At 44.9% G+C, this 25,138-nt stretch overlaps 1 protein-coding gene across 4 annotated transcripts in view; it reads right to left on the bottom strand.

Moving 5' to 3' along the window:
* Ccdc149 (coiled-coil domain containing 149) overlaps positions 1-25,138 on the bottom strand; it is a 95,212-nt gene that overhangs the window by 50,031 nt on the left and 20,043 nt on the right. For all 4 annotated transcript variants that reach the window (XM_006251034.5, XM_039092757.2, XM_063273760.1 and 1 more), the window contains exons 2-3: positions 13,990-14,151; positions 10,763-10,801 (exon numbers count right to left, since the gene is read on the bottom strand). In XM_006251034.5, coding sequence (XP_006251096.1) covers positions 10,763-10,801; positions 13,990-14,151 — 201 coding nt within the window. The remainder of the gene's footprint in view (positions 1-10,762; positions 10,802-13,989; positions 14,152-25,138) is intronic.

Raw genomic sequence — 25,138 nt, 5'->3', positions numbered from 1 at the left:
GCAGGTGGTGGCTGCTTATAATTTATCAGCGATGCAGAGCGCACTGTTCTGCCTGTTATGGAGAAGGACTCTGTGACCATCAGTTTGGAATAGCACTTCGTGAAGGAAATGTCAGGGAGAATGTGACAAGACCCTCCGGTTTCAGAGGGAAGGGAGACAGGCCCTGGAGAATTCTTCCTTTCCATCCCCAGGGCAGGTGGTGGCCCAGTAGAAAAGCTCCAAAAGGCACACAAAGGAGCCTTTTAAATAGTCAGGTCAAGCTAGGAAAGGTTGACAGGATCTCCTTGATAGCAGGCATGAGTACGGAATGCAGTGTGCACACTATAGACTCCTCACCCTCAAGCCCCTCTGTCTGGGAGTTAGCCTACTGAAGTTGTGACAGGGGACCAATGAGGGGGCTTAGCCACTGTCTGCTGAGCCTGACAACTGAGTTCAATCCCTGGAACCCAGGTGGGGGAAGGAGATAACTAATTCCCCACAACTTGTCCTCTGACCTCCACACATGTGCACACACTCAAATAAATAAACAAAATATAATAAGACATTTTCATTGTGATGGAGGAGGGAAGAGAGATCTGATAGAATAAGATGGGGAAGAGGGGGTAGCCAGAAGGTTTGGTGCTCTTCCAGAGGACCAGAACTTTCAACTGCCTATGACACCAGGACCAGAGGCTCACACAAACCCTCACACACATGCATATTCATGTTGCCCAAGAACACCCTCACACACATGCACATACACAGGTAGGCACGAACATACCCATAATATCTAACCTTAGTGGCAAGTATCGAGAGGTGAGGCTTAGAAGCTATGGGCACTCTCAACTCTGGAGAGTCTTTCCTTTAAGAAGGAAAAGTTCAGGTCCCAGGAGAGGGGGGATGGATAATGTATACTGCGCTGGCTAATTTTTCATGTCAACTTGACACAAGGTGGGTCATCTGGGAAGAAGAAAACTTAATTGAGAAAATGCCTCTGTGGGCAAGCCTGTGATGCCTTTTATTGACTGATGAATGACGTGGTAGGATCTAACTCACTGTAGGCAGTGTCAGCCCTGGGCTGGTAACCTTGGGTGCTATAAGAAGGCAGGCTAAGCCAGCTAGTAAGTAGCATTCCTCTATGGCCTCTGCATCGGTCACTACCTCCAGGTTCCTGCCCTGGCTTCCCTGGATGATGAACTCAGAAGCTGTAAAGTGAAATAACCCCTTCCCCCCAAAGTTGCTTTTGGTCATGATGGGCTTTTTGGTTTGTTTTTTTTTTTGTTTTTTGTTTTTTTATCACAACAATAAAAACTCAAAGACAGACGTATGTCTGCTTAGGTACATCTCCACAAGCCAGCTCCTACGGTGAGAAGAGTGTGCCCTGGAAATGTTCTGCACAAGGCAATTGTCTCAACCTCTTGATGGCTCAGATGAATACGCCAGAGAACCAGCACCTCTCAACCAAACCTCTTAGCCACCTTCTGGTAGGAATTCTTACCAGGGAGGCATAGTCTTCCTTAGGTAAGTCCCCTGGAATCTGTTAGATACACATGATCTGAATCATTGAGCCATGGGAAGGTTAGTCTACATCATAATATAAAGTGTTAGGACTTGAGCTGGAGAGATGGCTCAGCCTCAACAGTTAGGCGTGTGTTCTGTCCATCCAGAGGATCCAACTTCAATTCCTGGTACCCATAACCATAACTGCCTGCAACTACAGCTCCAGGAGGAAAAAAATACCTCAGACCCCCACAGGGGCCCACACTCACACACTCACATGCGCATAACACACACACACACACACACACACCACTCACATATACATACACTCAACAAATAATAATTTTGTAAAAATGTATTCCCTCAAACAATATATCCTGAACATATCCTCCCCTCCCTCCAGACCTTCCCTTTCCTCCCCTTCTCCCAGCCTCCCCTCACCTCCCCTCTCCCCCAGATCTACTGCTCTTCTGTTTCCCTTCAGAAACAAATAAATATATATAATACATTTTTAAATGACAGAGCTGAGAGGATAAGTCAGTGGGCAAAGGCTGCGCAAGCGTGGAACTTCAATTCCAGCTCCCATGAAAAAAGCCAGTATGGTAAGGTGTGTTTGTAATCCCAGCGTAGGGGAAGCGGAAGTAGACAAATCCCTGTAGCTCTCTGGCCAGTCAATCAAGATGATGAGAGAGTGCCAGGTCCCAGGAGAGATCCAGTCCCTAACAACAAGAATGGCTCCCAAGGAACACACCCAAGATTGACCAATGAGCCCCACATGCACATGCACATACGAACACACACACACACACACACACACACACACACACACTATATGAGTAAATAAATGATGTATACTAGGAAGCCCTATAACATACCTCTCAATTTGCAGACCCATCAGAATAAGAAGTCAAAAGTAGAACGAAAATAAAATTAGACAGAAAGAAAAGCAAATCCCTGACTTCCTCAGGAAAGAGGATGAACTGCAGAGCACCTTCAGAAAGCACTGCCGAGTCCCATCACACTAGGAAGTTTAAACCCTGGGCCCCATGGATCCATAGCTTCTATAGGGCAAAGTACTACAGAAAGCAAAACTACATTAAAAAAAAAATTCCCACCCCACACTTGATGAGACATCAGTGTTCTTAAGGCCTATGATTGATGGCAAATTTAATTGCAGTTTTCACCATGCTGCCTTGGTCCAGTGGCAACTCCTATGTTCACAGTAATTGAGTAAAACTTGATTAGCGAGGGCCCCTGTCCAGAGAGACTGCCAAAGCTATAGCCCCCATTACATGGGCAGGTTTCTTATTTCCAAACACCAACCACTGAGAGCATGTTCCGTGCATAGTCTGGGGCAGCACAAGAACTCAGCAGCCTCCTCCTGCCTCAGTCTCCCCCGCCCTCACAGAGGAGGAATGTCTTTCCAGGCAAATCTATTGAGTGGCTTTTGGGAAGATGCAGTTCAAACAAAGATTTGCTTGGTTTAGGACATTATGGTTTTGTTTCTGCTTGCTAGTTGTTCCCGAGTGTCTCCCAAGTGTTTTAGACTGGGGGATCAAGATAGCTAGCTGAGGAGACTGCCCACAGCAAAGAGACTAACAGACTTATACTATAAAGAGCTCTCCATGTCTTTATTATTAACCCCAAGCAGGACCCCCAAAAGCTCCTGAAACTTTGTTGAGTCTGTGAGTCAGGGGCACTCCCAGACTGGTTACCAAATTGTTTCAAGGATCTGTATGATCATGATAGGGAAGATGGAGCCACAGTCATGAGGGGGGAGGGCTAGAAACAGCTGGACCTGGGTTGCCGCCTAGCTTCCCTGGTGCGACACTTAAGTCACTCTCTTCAAAGTGTTATAAAAGAACACCTCAAAGCACTTGGAGTCTTTGAAAGAAGTTTTAGGCTCTCCGCATCAAACCAGGAGTAATGTACAAAGTCATTCTGATTTGTGGGCCCTGGGGACTGAAATAAGCTTGACCAAGACGACTTTGCTACTGAAATAAAAGGCCCCCCCTTTCCTGAACAGGGCCACTCTACACTCCATTTTCCCCAGAGTTGCCATCTCACGCATGTCACTGTATAAATAAGCCATTCCTTTTTAGAGGCAAGAAAGCAAAGACTCCCTAGTGAGCCAAGAGAGATGCCTCCCAGGGTACTTGTGCTTGAAATCAAACAACCAAAGACAAAGATATTAAAGATGTGTTTGACTGTCTGTTCAAGAAGGAGTTTTGTGGGAGGAGGGGTGTGCTGATGTGACCCACAAGAATTTCATCACCTAAAAAGATTAACCCAAGAGCATCTTGATTCCCTTGTCTCCTTCACGGAAAGTGCTTGTTTAGCAAAAGAAAAATATTTAAAGGGTCGTTTGAGATCTTCCCATGATCTCTCCGCACAGTGCAAAGGGGCGCACTGTGTACAGTTCTGCCTGGAGTAATGGGAAGACGTTTTCATTTCAATATCCCACGAGAAGCTATTAGTGCAATCGCTGTTGTCTGGGTTTTTTTCACAGCTTCTTTAACGGGTGATTTGCCACTGGAAATTGAGTTGTTTGAAAAAGAATTCTGAGGTCCAAAAGGGAGGCATGACAGCTATATTCCTAGAACTTACAAGCGTGAAGTTCAAGTCTGTCTTTTAAGGAGATTAAGAAGGAAGGGGGAGGGGAAAGGCCAGACAAAATTATGGTCAGAGGCTAGTGGGCACGAGAAACAAGGCTAACTTATGTAACGGGCACCCAGATCTTGGCACAATTGGCACCATGCTGGAAGTGCCATTTAGGCCATAAAACTCAGCATGTAGACAGCACAACCTGGCAAAACAAAAACAAAGATCTAATCCATCAAAGTCCATGGTTCTGGAAGTCTCCAAATGCACTAACCTTGTTTTTCTGTTTCTGAAGTCTTATTCCTAATACCTGAAGCTCCTCGAGCCAGGTTCAACTCCTATGATTGAAAATCCACTCTGAAGAAGGTTCAGAGATCTCAAATATCCAGTGTTGTTGCAACCAGCTACTAAAGACTTTCTATGGGCTTAAACTAGTATCAGAGTAGTCTTCTCTGGTGAATACTTCCCAACAGCACAGTATAAAAACCTTACTTCCATTTCTGTTTCTCTACCACTGCTTAGTTCTAAACAGGGCTTTCAAAATGGGCTAAGACTAATGGTGGTGACCATGGTTTGTCCCTGTTCAAGTAGTCTAAAAATCAAAAACAGAACCAAAACCCTGAACCAAACCATCACATCATAAACAGTCTTCTTGAGTCCAGTGTTGCCCTCTGAACCTGCTGTGTGTCCTGGGAACATCCCAAGAAAACTATAAAAGACCCAGCACTCACCCAACACTCACTGACTACCAGGGATGGCTATTCTTGGTTGTCAGCTTGACTACATCTGGAATTAACTAAAACTCAAGTGACTGGGGAGACTGATAAGGGATTTTTCTTAATTAAATCATTTCAAGTGAGAAGACCCACCTTTAATTAGGCTCCTTTGAGGGGAAAAGGTCTACCTTTAATCTGGGCCACACTTTCTGCACTCATTAAACAGCCTTTGTTGGATTAACTGGACCATAACCTGTAAACCACTCTAATAAATTGCTTATATTTGACTAGCCTTGGACATTATAATTTTGCTACTGCGTGGTAGTGGCTCCCAGAATAACCCCCAAGTGTTTTGATTATAAATTATTGACATATAGAATCATTCTATGAGTTCTGTTCCTCTGGAGAACCCTAACTAATACAGCACACTAGAGGCCTTCCTGCAGAAGTTGCTCAAGAACTTCATGAATATGTCTCATTGTTATCTTCATTTTGATGAGGAAGCAATGGAGGCTTAGAAGGGTTACTCAGCTTGCCAGCTAGCCAGGAAGCAGACTATTAGCCAGCCTGGAAGGCATCATCAAAGCTCATGCTTACTAACTTTATGAAAGATGCATCTCAGGTGAAAGCAGGACTTACACACCTAGGCATGGACACTTGTATGCCCTCTTAGAAAGTATACAGCAGTCCAAGGGCTAAGAATGTGTTGTTTTCTATATAAATATGTGAAGAACCCTCAATCCATGTACAGATCCCAATATGCAGCCTGTGGATGCCAAGGACATACAGGTAGGCCAGAGAGGAACTAAGACTCTATTAAATGGTAAGCAAGGTTTTGTGACAAGCCCATGGGCTTCCTCTAGAGTGAGGGCCTGTGGCTTTGGGCATGTTTACAGAGACATCTCTGATTCCCAATAGGGTGAGATAAAGGAGAAGGTATGGTCACAGCATCTCTCTTCCAAGAAATGATCAGGGAAGGTCCTAGTGAGGTCCTTCCAAGTCAGAGATGGCTACTGCAGGCTCAAGGACGACGAGGCAGCAAGAAGCAAAGTGGGCATCTCCTTTTGCAGTGCACACACCTTGGAATCTCCATGCTGCCTCTGTTAACTTGGCGGTCCAGGCTAGTTCAGTGCCATCAGCTGGTGTCAAGTGCATTCATTCTGCAGCAGTGGGGGGGGGGGGGGGGGGGCTAAACACTTCTCCTTCTGCCTCATATCTGGGATCAGTACACAACATGGGCTCGGAGGCACTGGGTCAGGAGTGTGCCTCACCCACTTCCTGCTCATGTAGGAAACAGTTCAGGAAATGAGCATGACTCCCTCCCATTACAAACACTCGCACTGCCTGGTTTTGGCTCCATGGGAAGGGAAGGTTCTAAGGGAAGTCACCTTGGAATCAGTGTGAAAAGAAAAAAAAAGTAGCTGAATGCTCTTCACCATTCTGAACAGCCTGACATAAAGTGACTTTAACACTACCAGTCAAAACCATTAACCTGCCCATTAACTAACATGAAACAAAATTTTAAAATATTTTAAAGGAGAAAAGGCCTCTTTTTCCTGATATCAAGACTATTCCCCCAGTACTCTGGCAGAACATACTTTCATGTGCCCCCCAAACACACACAGTTTTCTCTCCTTGCACAATCACTGTCTACCATCCTATACCTAATGACATCATTTCCTGGCCTAGTCACAGTATCCCCATTAGACTTATTTATACCAAGATACCTTGGGAAGTGAGGGGGCTGACACCAGGACAAGAGGTAAGATCAAGGGGTGGTGACGTTGACAGTACAAGTTCACAAGGTAAAGGGCTTTTCTCTGCCTTTTTTTTTATATACCCCAGGTCTTTCCTGTCAAAATAAGCACTGGACACATGTAAGGTGCCCACTAAGATCTTCCCGAGACCCAGCAGTCACCACTAGCAACTGGGGTGCAGCTGGGCGGAGTTCACGTTCACATGACTTCTACTTCCTGTATATGTGTAACTTCTTTGTTCTCCTGTGATGGTTTGCATATGCTTGGCTCAGAGAGTGGCAATATTAGAAGATATGGCCCTATTGGAGGAAGTGTGCCACTGTGGGGGTGGGCTTGGAGACCTTCCTCCCAGCTACCTGAGGATGTAGTCTGATTCTGGCTCCCTGTGGCTGAAGCTGTAGAACTCTCAACTCCTCCGGCACCATGCCTGCCTGGATGCTGCCATGTTCCTGCCTTGATGATAATGGACTGAACCTCTGAATCTCTAAGCCAGCTGCAATTAAATGTTGTCCTTTATAAAACTTGCATTGGTCATGGTGTCTGTTCACAGCAGTAAAACCCTAACTAAGACACCACCATAAATGTCCCATTCCACCCTGGTCAGATAGCAATGACCATAACCATAACTTGCCTCACTTGACTGGGCAGGAATTAAACGAGGTCACCCACAGCAGCTGTAACATACTGAGAATGATTGAACGATAAGGTTGCCTATGCTTAATGTATGTTACTCAAAGATCACTTCAAAAGGAACATAAAGTGGGTGACCATGACACTATCTACCAGGGCCCATGGCATGGGCACAGTGGGACCCATCTCAGCTCTGTGGAAAGTCTATCTAACCCTAAAGTGAGCCCTGGTTTAATTCTGCCTATACTATCCCCTGAGACCCAGAGAACTGTCTCTTTCTCAAGGCAAAGGATGTAAGGCCCATACATAGTTCCAATGTGGTTAGTGGTTGCATTGTCTACTCTGGGGAGAAAACAGGCCACAAAGAGAAATGATGATAAACAAGAGAGCTGACATGGAGGACAGACCTAGGGCCACTCACACTGTCTTCCTACTTCCAAGGCCAACTATATTTTTGCCTCTTGTGAGTACCAGGCAATTCTAGGGAGGATCCTATGATCTAGGAACCATTGCTTTGGCCCAACTTACACCAAATGCAACCATAAGGCTTCCAAGAAGGACAGCGTGCCCTCTAGAGGGCTAGGGGCCATGGTGGACAGTTAATATCCTAGAATAGAGACGGGGAAAGAGGAGAGAAAGAGAGAGAGAGAGAGAGAGAGAGAGAGAGAGAGAGAGAGAGAGAGAGACAGAGAGACAGAGAGACAGAGAGAGAGAGAGAAGAAGAAGAAGAAGAAGAAGAAGAAGAAGAAGAAGAAGAAGAAGAAGAAGAAGAAGAAGAAGAAGAAGAAGAAGAAGAAGAGGAGGAGGAGGAGGAGGAGGGAGGAGGAAGGGGGGAAGAGGAGGAGGAAGGAGAAGAAGAAGGAGAAGGAGAAGGAGAAGAAGAAGAAGAAGAAGAAGAAGAAGAAGAGGAGGAGGAGGAGGAGGAGGAGGAGGAGGAGGAGGAGAGTAGGATAGAGAGGGGAAGGAAGAAGAGGATGGAGAGGGGAAGGAAGAAGAGGAGGAAGGGAAGGAAAAGAAGCCTTCACTAAAGCTCACCTGTGCCAGTCACTGAGGTGAACATTCTCCTTACATTATATCATCTGTCTCTCATGGACACTCTGTATAGTAGGCATCATATTTATCCCGTTTTATGAAGAGGAATGCTGAGGTACCCAGAGGTGCCTTCTTGAGGCTACACAGTCTGGATCACGTCATTGTGACCTAACAGCCCTTCCGTCCCCGATGACTAATCTAAGCCAATGATCATAATAATGCCCTGGGGTTGGACAAAGAAACGGAGTATGACCTCGATGGACCAACCTAGAGAGAAGGTCTTGAATGTTGGGCATTTTGCCACTCCTGCTCATGGGATACAGAAACAGAAGAAAGCAAATGCTGACCACAAGAGGAAGCCATCCAGACAGTTGCTGCAAGGACATACTTCTTGGGTGAGGTGAGTTTGAACTTCGGATAAATGATGACTTACATTTTAGTATGTGTGTCCCCATCATTGCCTGGAATATACTTTTATCCTAAAAGAGTATTCATTGGCTATCTGATTTCAAGTCGACCTGAGCACCCTACTTTTTTCTTATTTGCTAACCATGCCCCAGAAGAGAGACAGGGACTAACAACCCCAAGAGACTTTGACCACACAGCCCTTGGCTTGCACCATCTCAGAGCATCTGGTTCCACCAGCCCACTGCATCCTTGACCAGCTGCACAGTTCAGAATCCTGTTACTTGCCTGCCCCTCCATATCTCATGGGGCTAGCAAGTGATTTCTGAGGTTGGCAGGAAGGACGCCCAGCTTAAGCTCCAGCACCAAATTAATTCCCAAAGAGAAGGGAGCTGAGCACCGTATTAAAAGCCACAGTGCTCGCGTTTGGCACCTTGAACTTGTATTTTTAGAACCGTAAGGATGCGGCTTGACAGACTTACTGGAATTCATCAGATTCTCCTCAGTAAATGTAAATGTGTCATTATAAAGTCACAGAATGTGAACGCACTTAAAACTGGAAAACTCCTTCATGAATACTAACAAACTCTGAAATCACAGGGAAGATGACTGCCTCCAGCTATCGAAAACACCCAGCAAGCCAAGATTAAGGATTTCAGTTTTTTAAACGGTAATGATAAACTCCCATGTAATTTTGTTTAGAAAAAAACATCAATTAGCCACACAGAAAACCACACAGAAAAATTAGACTTCAGATCAAACACGGAGCATTACAAACTAGTCACATAAAGCAGGGAGGAGTTTAGGAGAGGGAGTAGCATTGGACAGGTGGACATGGACTGCACTGCCTTATGGATAAGAGGTGTGTGTGTGTGTGTGTGTGTGTGTGTGTGTGTGTGTGTGAGAGAGAGAGAGAGAGAGAGAGAGAGAGAGAGAGAGAACGAGAGAGAGATTATCTACCAGCATCAGAAATCTCAAGATAATGAACCTACAAATTTTATATGCAATACCTTGTACATTAACAATCAACTGTGTTTGCTGAAACCCATCAGTTACAAACACAGGATGTTGGGGTAACCATCACAGCTGGTTTCTGTGTTCTGGGTTACATATTCCCGTTCTGAAGTCCTGCTCAAGTGAAAAGGCCTGCCATCCCAGAATGCACCACCATGAACATTACCACCACGAGCATATGAAAACCTCTAATACACAGTACAAGGCAAAAAAAAAAAAAAAAAAGCTGCAAAGTTAAGGGAAGGTCTAAGAAAGCTGTCTTGGGGGAAAGATCACTCTTTCACACACATAGGAGTGAGTTCAAATTCATCCATAAATTAACATATTCAATACATTTACTATTAGCCAGCACTTAAAAAAGAATTTTAAAAGGAATTAAATTGAGTTAGCCTTTTTAGCATCTATCAAATTTAGATGTTCATTTTTATCAATTTAACGCAACAATTTTCCCAAAGTTTCAATAGTATCTGTGTGGAAGAAACAAAGGAAGGTGTGATAAACATTGCTCAGCTTTATCTGAACAATGGATTCACGGGTTTATCTGAACAAACACGAAACATTTGAACAAACAGAAATAAGGCAAACGGGCTGACCCAAGAAGCCCTGAAAATCAAGGCAAAGCCAAATACTTAGAGTCATGGAGGATGGCCGAGGGCCCAGTGGAGTAATCCCGAACTCAGGAACAGGACGTGTACACATGTGGAAGTGAGAAAAGGGGTTGATTGCCGAACAGGATTGGCTACTATGCAGAGAAAAGTAAGAAGCAGCAGGAGAGTTTTTATAGAAGATGTGTTAAAAGTCTGAAGTGGGAAGGACTTAACAGCAGGCCTCCTGCTGCATTAAGGAGCTGCCACTGAACCCTCATCTCCCAGCCTTCCAAAGGAATTCCCCACAATCTGGGGATCCAGTCAGCTGCTGTCTCCCCACACCTTGTTGAGCTGTGCTCAGAATCCCTTCTGCCTCACCTGATCCCTCAGACAACCACATCCTCCATAGTATAAAATATTCCAGGAAAACTTAAAAAGGAAGTTTGCTCCATACATTTGAGGATTCCCAATTCTTCAAACAGTGTCAAGGTAACAGTCATGTCGGATCTAAAATCTGCCAGATATCGGGAAGAAACCTTACCTGTTTCCTCTTTTCAGGGGGAAGTGATGGATCTCCATCCTACAAGGAAACAAAGACTGTGTCTCACTTTCTAAGAATGAAACTGTGCACCCAAACTCACCACAGAATCCCAACCCTCAGTTGGACCAACTGTGAGTCTAAATTCAGACTTAGCCCCGTCAGCCATGCAGCCAGTAAGGTGAGGAAGGAAGCTCGACGACTCTTTAAAAATAACTACCACTCGAGAGGGGACCCAAGAGAATCAACTCCAATCAAGACCAAACATGTATTTTCCAAAATGCTGTTTCTAAAAGAGAAACCTAGATGGGTCAAAATTACTTTGAGGCAGAGCATAAATTGAAATAGTATTTCATTTGGTTAAAGTTTTTTTAAATAGAATAAAAGAAATCATGACTCACATGCACGTAGACATAAATACACACACATGCATATATACACATGCACATGTACACACGTAAACATCCATTTTGCCTATACATACACACATACATATCTACATTTACACAGGCACACACCTGCACATGTGCACACACACACACACACATAAACATGTTGTATGTACACAAATGCGTGTATACACACATATCTACAAACACACATGTAAAAACATACAAGCACACATGTACACATATATGCACACACATGTATACACACATGCATAGGAACACACAAGCAGATACATGAAAACATACACATGTGCATACACACAAGCACACATTAAAAACGCGTATGCCCTAAAGCTGTAGCTTTACTGTGTTATCTGTTCCCAAATAGGGCTGCCTTGTCTGGCTTCAGCGAGAGAGGATACACCTACCCTGGCAAAGACTTGATGCACCAGGGTGGGAAAATATCCAGTGGGGCCCCACCCTCTCAGAGAAGGGGAGGGAGACAGGGGAGTGTCTCTGTGAGGGGAGGACTGGGAGGAAGGGTAGCATTTGATATAAATAAATTAATTAATTTTTAAAAACACACATGCATACACATAAAAACACATGAGCACATATGCATCACATGCATATGTGCACACAACTGTATATTATTTGTGGGCAGAATAATCAAGGGAAGGAAACCTAATTTGCTCAGATAAATAAGAGAATTTCCAGTTCTATTAGGCATTTTAACTTATAAAAGTTGAATCTTCCTCCCATTTGTGCCTTTGGGAACATAAATATCTCAGGAGAACAAATATCCATAAATTGAGAACCTTATTGTTGTTGTTATTGGTGTTGTTGTTGTTAGTATTATTATTATTATTATTATTATTATTATTATTATTATTATTATTATTATAGTTTTATAAGACAGGGTTTCTTTATGTAGCCCAAGTTGGCCACAAACTCCCCAATCCTGTTCTAGCCTGTCAGATACTGGGATTTCAGAAATGTCTCACCACACCACACTAAATAAATATTCTGACATAGACTCCAGTTACATATGCATCTAAGTTACTTCAATTCAAGGAGTATTTTTATTTCTACTCTAGGACAGCTCAGTGATCCCAGGAAAATGATAAACTATTAACAATAGTGCCTGCACTTAATAGAAACTGGGCATACACCTACTCCCAAGACTTGTGAAGTGAACCCAGAAGGAACACAAGTTGAAGACCAGTATGAACTACATTATGAGTTCTAGACCAGTCTGGACACACAGCAACAGCATGTTGACAGAGGAGAGGGCTCACATCAGCAGGGGAAAGGGAAGCATCACTGATTCCTTGACTTCTGCCTAACTTACATCCTTGACTGTGACAGATGTATCCCAACCATGGGGACTACGCAAAAAGCCCCAGAAGTGATGTGGTGGCTATTCTTGATTGTCAACTTGACTACATCTGGAATTAACTAAAACCCAAATGGCTAAGCACACCTGTGAGGGATATTTTTTTAGTTAAATTATTTGAAGTAGAAAGGTCCACTTCTAATCTGGATTCTTGAGGTGAGAGGATCCATCTCTAATTCAGATTTGTTTGTTTGTTTGTTTGTTTGTTTGGTTGGTTGGTTGGTTGGTTGGTTGGTTGGTTGGTTGGTTTGGTTTGGTTTCTTGAGAGAGTGTTCCTCTGTACAGCCCTGGCTGTCCTGAAACTCCCTCTGTAAACCAGTCTGGCCTCATACACAGAGACCCACCTACCTCTGGCTCCCAAGTGCTGGGATTAAAGGCATGTACCACCAGCAGCCAGCTTAATACAGATCTTTTGAGGTGGGAAGATCCACCTTTAATGTGGGCCGCACCTTCTGCTGGCTGCCTATACTAAAGACATGAAAGCTCACTCTCACCAGCAAGTCCATTCCTTCAATGGCGTTAGACCATCTCCCTGGGATTCTAGCATACACCGAAGGTCAGCTGAGACTTCCAGCCTCGTGGACTGAACAACTATTGGATTCTTGGATCTTCCCTCGGTAGACAGCCATTGTTGGACTAGCTAGACCACAGCCTGTGAGCCATTCTAATAAATCCCCTGTGTGTGTGTGTGTGTGTGTGTGTGTGTGTGTGTGTGTGTGTGTGTGTGTATTCAGTCCCTCTAGAGCACCCTGACTAATATAGGTGACTTCGGTCTGTGTACAAGGCCTAGGAAGCCATCATGGAATAAAGAAATGTTTTAGACAGCTTGTTCACACGCTATCCAGCAGAACTCTGTAGCAAAACAGAACAGCAGCCACCATGGGAGCTCTCAACCCTTATCACCCAGCAGCTATCCACTACCTGTGGGGTCTGAGCTCATGGAACTCGACAGAACAATGAAGAACTGAGTTTTATTTTCTTTATTGCCAATTAGCTTGGTTAAGTTGGGCCACCATGCACACCTGGCAGCCTCGGTATTAGCAGATTTAAGGTATGAATATTCTTTAAAATGAAAGGCAAAAGTCCATATCAATAAACCAATAGTAAAACAACCACAGTAAACATATGTGGTCATGAGCACCTCCACAGGTACCAGATCTAGCATCCTGGAAGTACATACATGTAGAGCAAACAGGTGGCAAATACATCTCTACCTTTAACTTTTGTTTTCTTTCATATTTTTTTTGGCTCGTTCACTAGTCTGAGACAGGTTCTTAAGCCTCTTACCCACTACGTAGCCAAGGAAGGCCTTAAAGTCCTGATTCCCCTGCCTCCACGTCCTAAATGCTAGCTAGGGTTACAGGCATAGACTTGGCTACTGCAAACAGTTGGAAGGGGTTACTTTCTAAGAGAGTATGTCCAAATGCCACCACGGTGTCACTTACAATCAGCTCTCGATACTTCTTCTTCAGGGACTGATGTCGTTCTCGCAGCTGATTGGCCATGAGCTTGTACTGGTCCCTCTCCTGCTGGCAGGTGTCCAGCTCCTTGGAGAGGATCAGTAGAGCCTCCTTCTTGCTCTCCAGCTTCCGTTTACACACCAGGTACTGCAGGACAAACAGCCACTGGTTAGAAATGGCAGGTGGCCTTCTACACTCCCCAAGTGCACCGTGCTCCACACACTCGCCTTATTTATGGTTGGGGATCACACGCTACACTTCCGAGGAACTCTAGGCTTGCCTGACACATGGTTCTCAAAAGACAAAACCAAACCTTACCTGTCTTTGAGCTTTCACAAACTGGGACAGATACAACAATTCATTTGCAAGTGAGTTCAAAAGCAGAACTGTAAACCAGCAAGGTGGCTCAGTAGGTTAAAGCACTAGCTATAAAACCCTGATGACCTGAGTCACCTAGGCCCATAATGCAACAAGAGAACCAATTCCCAGCTTCATCCTCTGACTTCTACACATATGCTGTGGCAGACACACACCATACACATGATGTTTTTTTTAATTACATATGTGGATAAATACATTTGGATCCCAAACTTATCTAATATGACAGATAGATAGATAGATAGATAGATAGATAGATAGATAGATAGATAGATAGATAGATAGGATCACATAAAATTTTATTAAAATTTTACAAAGTGATACACATAAATATATTTAATAAAAAATTATAAATATTGATAGGTATGAGCTCTCCTTAGTAATTTCTTTTCCTCAAGTTTTAAAACTTTTTCTATGCTCTTCTGCTTCTTACTAAATTCTCAAGGATAAGTCCATACACTATTGATCACAAAAATACCCCCCAAATATTATGAAAATCATTTAATTGAGCCATAAATCACTTCACTCGATCATTCCCGCCCATGAAACTCAGCAGCCTTTTTCCCCTGGAGAATTTCTTCACCGGCTATACTGTAAAACCTCTGATCCGTACTGATCTGTAAAACCTCTTTTTGGGTCAAACACAGACACCCATCCATCACCAGAGACCGATTTTAGAAGCTAAGTATTTTTGCCATACTCTGAATTCTCCCCATAACAGCCAGGTCTGTGGCTGGGACCCCTGCCTTCAAGCAATAGTATTTCTGAATCTCTACTTCTCCCTCCTGCCCTGTACCAGAACTGAAGCTCAGCCAAGAGTCCCACCGTAGTAGCCCATGTGAGCCCCAAGAAGATTCTACTTTTGCTGGATATATCACACTGCTTGGCATTCTTCACATATGTGAAATGTGGCACTAAATACCTTTTGAATTTTCCCCATAAAAGACCAAATTCAGAGCATTCATGAAAACAATTTATAGTTTCATTATACACACTGACACGAGCGCTTTGTCATTGTGGACATTCACACAAAGCAGAGAGAGAACGGCTCTCCTGTACCGTTTGAGCCAATGCTCTTTATAGACAAAAGGCATTACTCATAGATAGTGCTTGCTGAGAACCGACTTTGTTAAGTTCAATTTCAAATAAATGAAAGGGGGTAAAAAGAGAGTCTTGTGCATTAGCGCATTTTTTTCCTTAAAAAAAAAAAAAGAAAAAGTAATTGCTTAGTTTCAAAAACAAAGGGGGAAGAAAAGCCGCTCTGAGGCAGATTTGCGTTCTGAGAGAAGACACTTCACCTTGGTAGAATTCTATTCCCCACAGTAACAAGATTGGAATCATGCCTAAAAACGCTCTGGATTTTGAGACTGACTTTGTCTGCAGGATGGCAAAATGGTTCTGTCGACACAGTGATTTCTCGAGAGTCAAGTCCTCAACAAGTAAATATGGGAGGTGAGCGGCTTGAAACCCTGAACTGCAGTCTCCTGAGGGAGGCATTGAGATTTCACAGGGGAAAGCATCATTACACACCACTTAACCCATCTGCCCTTCTCTCAGCTTTCCCCACAGTCAGCAGCCCCTGTCACGGGGGCTTTGGGTGTGGATGGCAATAAGATTGCATTTATGGGATTCATACCTGAGGCCCCAAAGACATCCACTGGGGAAGAAAGTCTCAATTGTATCAAAATACTCACTGAGTAAGCTTGTACAGAACACCCATCTCATGAAGGGGACCGTAAAGGCTACCTCCAACTGGAAAAGCAGGAATTCGGGTACCCTGCCCTTGAATGATCCAAAAGAAAAGGCATTTCTCTCCAAGGCATGGTCCAGGTTATAACCAATGAAAGGCAGTAGAAAACTCTGGCTTCAGGCTCTATGGAACCTGGGAGAAGCCAGACACGGAAGCCTTGATCAGCCACAGTGGCTCTGAGTTTAAGAAGCAGAGTTCTACAGTTTGCTCCTAAGCACATGGGAGAGGTGACAGTTATAAACTCTATCACAAAGAGCTAGGCTAGGAGAACATCACAGAAGGGGGGGGGGGGGAGCCGAACAGTGAGGAGGAGCAATGTAAAGTGCTGAGGTGGCCACCACACTCATGAACTCCCCTCTGCTAAGGTTACCTGCATAAGCTCTGGCCAACAAAAAGTCATCAACATTCTAGCAGACAGCACTAACTGGACTCAACGGTTTACAAAAAAAAGAGGACATGTTGGGGAGGGTTTGGGGGAGGGGACAGGTGACAGAGGATTTGAGGTAGATGGAATTACATTACAAAATATATAGTATATATACACATATGTATAATATACATGGTATATATTTCTATATTATAATATATTGTGTATTTTATAATCTATTATATTAATCATAATTATTTATAATTAATATATTAATTATAATATGGAAAATTATATGCAATATATATGTATTTAAAGAAAACAGAGGCATTCTTACAGAAACTGAAGCCACACAGAGAAAAGGGCGGGCCTAGAAAGTGACCACTCAGCCGTCTGTCCTTTCTTATTCTCGCTCTAGTCTGGAGAACTGGTTGTCAAGAACTTTAGCTCATGTCATTGTTTTTATCAGCAGGATAAACCTTAGGCTGAAGTCTCACTTATAAAACAGCCCAAAGTGAATCTGAGCACAGGGCTAGCAGAGTGAAGACTTGTCTTAGCATTTGCATCCACAGGTAACACTGAGGATCCAGAAACAGAATGTTGGTGGTTCTAAGATGTGCAGGTTTAATTGATATGGGAAGACCCAGGGGATCCTGGTGGGTGTACATGGAGAGTGAAGACTGAATAGAAGTGTGCAAGCATTCATTGTTCTCTTTTCCTGACTGTAGATACAAAGTGAGCTGCTTCAAGCTCCTGCTGCCTTGATTTCCCCGCTATGATGACCTACAAGCTAAAATTGACCCTTTCTCCTCTAAGTTGCTTTTTTCAGAGTACTTTATCACAGCAACAGAAGAGAAACTAAGCCAGTCATCTTGTCTGATTTTCCTGTCCTTTCTGTACTGTGACTTGGTCTTGAGCTATACTTGGTCTTAAAGAATGGTGACTTTTTAGCATCTCCCCTGTCACAGGGAGTGGGGGGGTTTGGGGTGTGAATAGAAACTTCCCACGGAGGGACAATGCAGGATGTAGTCATGGTGGAAATCCTGGCAGAGGAGCCAGCATGCCAGAGCTCCAGTCTTAGCTTTGCTATTCCTAGCTATGTGATCAGCCAGCTAACCACTCAAGCCTCCCTGTCTACCAAATGGAGATGGAGACTGTGCCTTCACAGGGTTGGCATGAGGGTGTAAAAAGCTAGCATTTGTAAGCCAGCTAATGCATTAGTTGTAATTGCCATGACTTCCACTCAGATCCCTCCGGCTGAGACAAGTAGAGAGAGCTTGGAAGTGAAGGTGCTCCCTGGAGGAGGGGTGACACACCACATGGAGCCTGCAGGTCTGGGAGAGGGGCTTCTGAGGTAAGGGGTTGGGGGGCAGAGTGGAGGAGTCTATGATAGGCACTAGGAAGAGCACAGAGCTCACAGTAGGGAAGTAAAGGTATGGGGGCTTCCTAACCGGGGTTGAACAATGAGTGCCGAGCATCAGGCTGGCAAGGGGTAGTGCTTGGGGTGAAACTGGAGAGACAGCTGAGGCCTAGGGAATGCACAGAGGCTAAGCAGTTCAGCCTCTCTTCTCCCAGGAGTGAGGATCCCAGGGTCTCTAACCAGGGTACGCTCATTCAGAGTCTTCTCATCGGGAAAAATATTATCCTGCCACCAGAGGGGGTAAGTCACATCAACATGGGCACAATTTGCCATGCAGCCCACAGTGGGAAGAAAAGGCAATGGGGCTTGGGACACAACGTCATTGCTCTCTGCAATGTGAACTCCCCCAGAAGGCTTCCAGAAAAAACTCTGACTGCTGTTTCTTAATGTGGTCTGTCCTCACCTTGTCTAAGACAATATGGTTAGACAGGGCACTCCCGAGACCATCAGACACAAGACACACATCAATTTAGCATCAGCCACAGAGTCTGAGATGGGGATCATATCAGTGGGTCCATGAGTCATGTGACCTCCCCACCACACTGCAAAGGCTGTGAGCAGGACAAACCCAGGAAAACACTCCACTCTCTGGCCGCTTGGGTAGAGCCAAGGAATCCACCTTCAATCTCTTATTCCCTCACTGTTGATCTTCAGTCAAGTAATAACCCTGTTGGCCAAGTTCACAGTTGGAATAGGGACAGTGGATTTTTCCCTTTCTTTCCAATTTCAGGAAAGGAGGTATTCAATTTATTTTTAAGAAAAAAAAAGAGGAGCAAATGCATTGTTTGATTGTTTGGTTGTGTTTTGTTTGTTTGCTTTTTAATGTTTGCCATGTGTCCAGCATTGCTAGAAGTAAGAAGGACTTTATTTGATTGTAATAGCAACAGCACCCACCACTGGTGAGCTCACTGTCTTCCATTCCTTGCTGAGTGCCGTATTGGAAGCACCCTATTTGTTCCCTGTGGTGGGTCTCTGCAATAGACAGTGGGGTTAGCCCCTTATTCAGAGATTCGGACTTTGAGCCCAACGAGGTCAGTTATCTAGCAATCTCAAAGGCAGGAGGTGGCAGAGTTGCACTGTTATCTGTACAAAGAAATCAGGATGCTTTGGTGGGAAGTAACAGTAAGCGCTCTGACATAGGAATATACCAGAAGACTATTGGCAATATAGACTTGGCTACTGGAGAAACTTGGACTAGAGGGAGGGTAAGAGGGAGGGATCTGCAGACACTGAGGGCAAGGCCCAGAATACCTACCACCAAGTACCACTGCAGCAGAATTTGAGTTGGAAACTGCCCAAGAGGTGAGCTGAGTTCCAGTGTTTCAATCTTTGTGGTTGAGTGGTATCTTCAGGGCCCTTGTCCACAGTCTTGGGGTAGACAGATGGGTCAGTGACAATAGTCTCTAAGTAAAGGAGCTAAGAGAAATAGAAAGGAATGCTGGGATTGAAAAAATGGCCAACTCGAGGAGGAGTCATCTTAGTTCTTCTTTCCGAACCTTGCAACCTTCGGGTGTGTCTCATGAATAGCGTTTGAAAAATAAATGGTTGGGGTTGGGGATTTAGCTCAGTGGTAGAGCGCTTGCCTAGGAAGCACAAGGCCCTTGGTTCGGTCCCCAGCTCCGAAAAAAATGAACCAAAAAAAAAAAAAGAAAGAAAGAAAGAAAGAAAAATAAATGGTGGGTATTTGCTAACAATCCCTTTTATTGTCATTGCCTCTGAGCTGCTGTCCATCAGGTACAAAAACACGTGTCCCCGGATGACAGTTGTGAGCTGTCAGGACTCCCGAAGCTGCAGGTAGTTACATCCCTACCGGCTAGAGAAAGGAAAGTGCCACACACCAAGGAGTCTAGGCAACCCAGGAAATGCGCATAGAATGAACTCCATAAAATACGCCCCGTTTCTGGCATGTATACTAGATATCGTGAAATATTTTTATTATCCACTCAAAAATAGATTTCTTTTGAATTGCATTTCAATTACTTTTTTGAAGCTGAGCCTGTAACTCATGGGTGATGTTAATTCACACCCACAAGTGAAGCTAGTTGGGTCCTCATCACCTCAAGAACCCCATCCCACAGTGTGGGCTGTTGCGCGCCTTTTATCTGCCCATTTTCTGTTATCTGCAATAAAGCAAATCATAATTGCTACAAGGAAGACCATAATAATTAAACGACTATCTGACATACTACATTAGGATTTGGACAGCTTTATGACTGGCTAACTGCCGCCGAGAGAGGAGGTAGCTCTGTGTCAGGGGAGTATGTCTGCCAAGTGACCCTTTCTACCGAATAGTGACTCCTGGTCCTTAGTGACTTTTAGTGAAGAAATCAAGCTGGCTTTCCTCGATGTGTGAGGGCATACCTGCTACCCCACTAAGGCATCAAAGAGAGAGGATGGCACACACAGCCCAGGGTCATGAGCAGGAAGAGCCCAGGAGTTTGTTCTCTGCAGACTCATCCTGCTAGAGGCACCTCCTCACCTAGACCTGGAGTTTGGATATTAAATGTCCCTCAAGGGCCCACGTACCAAAGGCTTTCTTCTTGGCATGGTAATTTTAGAAGGCTGTGGATCCTTTAAGAGGCAGGGCCTTGTGAGCCATCTTGGGTCATGGGAGCATGCTGTTTGAAGGGGGATGGTGGGGAACAAGACTCTCTCCTCTCTCTTTTGAGTCCTGCCCATGAGGTGAGTAGCTTTGTTCCAATGCACACTCCTCACCATCATGGGCTGCCTCCTCCTAAAACTCAGAAGCCATGGTGCCGACGGCCCACAGATGCCAGTCAGGAAAACTTTCTCTTCATAATTCCCTCGGGTGTTGCTACAGTGATGGAGAGCTGGCAACACTGGGTTATCCTCTGCCTTCCGTTCTGTCCTTAGTGCTCTCTCTCTCTCTCTCTCTCTCTCTCTCTCTCTCTCTCTCTCTCTCCTGCCCCCTCCCCTCCAGCAACCCCTCCTTCCTACCCAACTAGAAGCACCGAGTAAACAGCACTCAATAATCAGCCCACCCCCTTCAACTCCGATGGGCCACCTCTTCGTTCCAAACAGCTGCTTGGCTCTGCCTGTGATGTCTGGCAGCCTCTTACCATAGCCTCTTCTGCATTCCCTACCTGCCGACTTCAATCCTGGAGCCTTTTCCTTCCACCACGTGGGACCCAGGGATGTGGATCAGATCCTCAAGCTTCATGGCACCGTTACCCACAGAGCATCTTGATGGCTCTCCTACCATTCTCAAAAACCCCTCTGAACGTTAAAGCGCCTGTCACACCACAGCCCCTCAGTATTTGGCCATAGCCTGCTTCTGACTTGACTGCCTTCCTTGTTCCCATTAAAGCCTCCTGTTATTACTCACCCACACCAACACACAGACACAGACAGACAGACAGACAGACAGACAGACACACACACACACACACACACACACACACACACACACACACACACACATCTGAGTTTATCCAGTGGTAGGGAAAGCATCCTGTCCTGAAAGCCTCTTAAGCCCCAAGAAGAGGAGGAGTGGCTCCTGGTGGCTGTAGAACAGTCTGAATGCACCTCAATAGGAGAGAAAGTATGTGTACACGTGTGTGTGTGTGTGTGTGTGTGTGTGTGTGTGTGTGTGTGTGTGTGTATGCCCGTGCCACACATATGCATTCTGTGACACAACACCTGCCCCCTTATCTACTCTATGCCTTTGGCCTCTCTGCAGCCAGGCCTTTCACATAAACTATTGCATCCATCCCCAAAGGCAAGTACAGGCTCTCGCCCACAGTGAGAGTTGAGAACATATAACCTGTCAAGATGTAACTCTAGTCCCCAGTGAGTGAGTGAATGTACACACACATTGATATATAGATCTATGCATTTAGTGTTAGTTTACATATTTTAGCAAGACAGTCGTCGATTTGATGTTCTGCCTAAATCTCTACCAGGTATGTCCAACCCATGGATCACAGACCACATGCAGCCAAACATGACTATGAATGTTGCCCAATACAAAATCATAAACATTATTTTATGGGAATTATTTTATGGGAATGTTTTGTGATTTTTGTTTGTACCGTGATTGTTCAGTTCAGAAAGGTAAAACTCGTAGATGACAACATCATATTTGCAAAGTCAAAGGGCCAGGGGGAAATATAGAGTTCCACAAGCAACAGCTTACATGTGGAGAAAGTGTGAGAGTCCCTACAGTCATCAAAATGGGATTTGTGCTCTGAACTTTGAGCACATAACACAGTGCTTCCCTTAATTCGGGGCATACTGTCCCTTCCCCATTCTAATCCTGCAGATTTGCCAAATGGGCTCTCAATCCCTTAGAGAGACACAAATGTGTCCTTAACTTCTTAATGATATGATTGGGTGTTTAGCGTAAAAAGCCATGTTGTCAGCCAGTGTCCCGCATTTAGTTCAAATCTCTCCCTGTTCCTCCCTCAAGCTTTAAGTGCAAGTTTTTCCTTCCTACTCTGCCCATCTTCCATGGGCATACCTCCCAGAGCACAGACCCTCTACTATGATGGTGCTCTCCTCTGAAAGTTTTAGCTAACAACAATCCAGCATTCCTAAGTCACTGGCTTAGTGGTTCTAATGGAATCCTGGAAGATGACTTTTTTTATGATCCATCTTCTTCAGGCTCACCCTCCCATTTCTCCCTCCTTGGGATTACTTTCAACAGGCAAACTTTGATTATTTGAATCCCGCAGGGGATGTGCTGGAATTTAAGTTAAGTGAGATTTCAGGTAATTGGAAGAGTTTATAACGTGAACGGCAGTAGCTGGGGGGTATGTGAAATTCCCCGACAGTCTTGCTTAACTGGAGTGGTAACTAACGAGATGTACCTGCATATCTGTTTCAATCCATTTCTTACCGCTTCTCTCCCCTCCCACCATCTAAGACACCACGCTTCCTCTCATGCTCCCCACTCCCTGCCTCCTTTGGGCCTGTAAAAGCTGAGTAGGAACGCCAGGGAAGAAGGCTGCTCTTTCTGCTGCTGGCCACAGAGAGCCAGGGCATCCCTCTTCCTTTGATGAATAGAGCACGTTTTGTCAAACTAACCGCTTCCCTAGACCAGTGCTACTGCCACCACTGTAAGGATAATCCAACCTTGCCTGAGGCCAAGATGTTGCCTGCCAGTGGGGTGTGCAGCTCCAGTTTATTACAGAGATCAAATGCTCCAGAGACAGCGCTGCGATCACTCAGGCAGCCAGCAGAGGCTCTCCCATCCCCAGCCAGGTTGCTGGGTGGGGACCTAGAGCCATCTGGACTTGAGGACAGCCTGTGCGTAGGCCCTCACATGTCTATTTACCTACTATATTACACATCAGTCATGCACAGGCTAAAGGAGGGCATGTTCTGGCTATCATCTCCACATAGGAGAAAGGTTCAGCTCAGCTCTTCAGGGCCGAGCAGCATCAAAAAGGCAGCAGAAAGCTGGGGCACGTGTTAGTCAGGCTGACTTCAAAAGCTGGGGAACTACAGCGGCTCAGCTTTCCCCGGAATGAGAAAGATCATAAAATGGCCCCAGGCCACTGGTGGTGGTGTGTGCCTGTAATGCCAGCGTGTGAAAAGCTGAGTAGGACACCTTTTAAGTAAGAACTTGAGCCATATAGAAGACTATTTTTTCAGACAGCATTGGAGGGCTAGAATCAAGCTCATTGGTAGAGTATATGCCTAGCAAATAAATAAATAACCATAAACAGACAGATAGATAGATAGATAGATACATACATACATACATACATACATACATACATATATACATATATACATACATAGAAATAGATAGGTGTAAAAGGTCTTAACCTTCTGCTGGCAGGGCTAAAATGCCCCTTTGAAGAATCTAACAGCTCCTAACTTCTCAGACATACTCCCAACAGGACAAGCCAGAGGGGACCCAGGGCTATGTTTTCTACTTCAGAGAGGAAGTCTCTACTTCCTGAGAGAGTTGAGATATGGTCCCTTCAGGACTCCATCTGCCTCCCAGGCAGCTGTTGACAAAGGGAAGTCAGGATGAACTAATGTGAAGGCATCATTTTTGCTGCCAAGTTGGATTCTGGGGTTTGGAGAACACCATGTGGGTTTCATGGCTATCCGCTACCCAAAAAAACACAAGGAGCTACTCTCCAATCCAATCCAGTGCTTGAGTTTCTTTCCCTCCTGTACATAATATATATGGCCTTTATCAATCTGGAGTCTGGTACCCACCTATAACATAGCTCCTTAAACATCGTTGATCAACATCTATCCCCTCTACAGAAGAAAGGGGAGGGGATATAAAGGGTTTGTTTTTAAGGAACCCAGAATACCAGCAAACTATTTCAGCTTGCCAGGGCAAAAGTAAGATGATAATGCAGACTTAGCCCCTGGCTCCTGGGCTACACCATCCTGCCTCTCTCACAGAAAGGTTGCAAGGATTCCATTAAACAGCTCACCTAGAATAAAGCATTGAAACTCTAATGCCACCAACCATTTTCCTTTGATAGTACTGGGGATCCAGCTGCCAATTTTCACGTGCTAAACAGGCAAAAGGTGCGTTAGCACCTGAGTCACATCCACGACTCCCGATAGTACACATTCTCTCACCACAGTAATCAAGAGAATTGCATCTGAACCACCAAAAGAAAAGAAACAGTCTCCCTCCTTAGGTTTGACAGCAAACCCCACCTTTCTGTATCTCCTGCTGGGCTGAACAGTCCCGTGAGTGGGCCAGAGCACTGGAGACAGAGCCTGGGTGGAAGCCCCACCCCCAATCCCACTCTCATCCACTCATACTGGTGCCAGGTGCAAATCCTCTAAAGCAAGGAGGTGCTCCATCGCAGTTTGCCCTACATGTGGGCACCCGCAGCCTCGAGATCCTTCAAATCAACCATGCAAATCCTTACCGCTTTAATTACCCAAGTAAGTAGAGCTCTCGCCACCATCTGCCAGGATTCCAACCAATCGTGATCATTACAGTCGTTTTCTCTGGATGAGAACCTCATAGACATCCCTAAAGGGCCACTTGGGCCCTGAATTTCCGCCTGCAGGATGAAGGTGTCCCCAGCCGCAGCCCGAGGCGGGGAGCTGTTTGCTCCCTCGCTCTGCGCTCTACTCAGCTCTTCCAGAGCATTGCTAATTTGCTCTCCCGCCTCATCTTCACTGTGCTTATTTTCTTTCCACCATCTCCAGGCATGACTGATTAGGGAGAAATTTTCCTCAACAAGAGCTGTCAGTTCAGAACCAGCCCACA

The sequence above is a fragment of the Rattus norvegicus genome, chromosome 14 (assembly GCF_036323735.1).
Source record: "Rattus norvegicus strain BN/NHsdMcwi chromosome 14, GRCr8, whole genome shotgun sequence".
NCBI lineage: Eukaryota > Metazoa > Chordata > Mammalia > Rodentia > Muridae > Rattus > Rattus norvegicus.
This window is presented reverse-complemented; position numbering and strand designations above follow the sequence as displayed.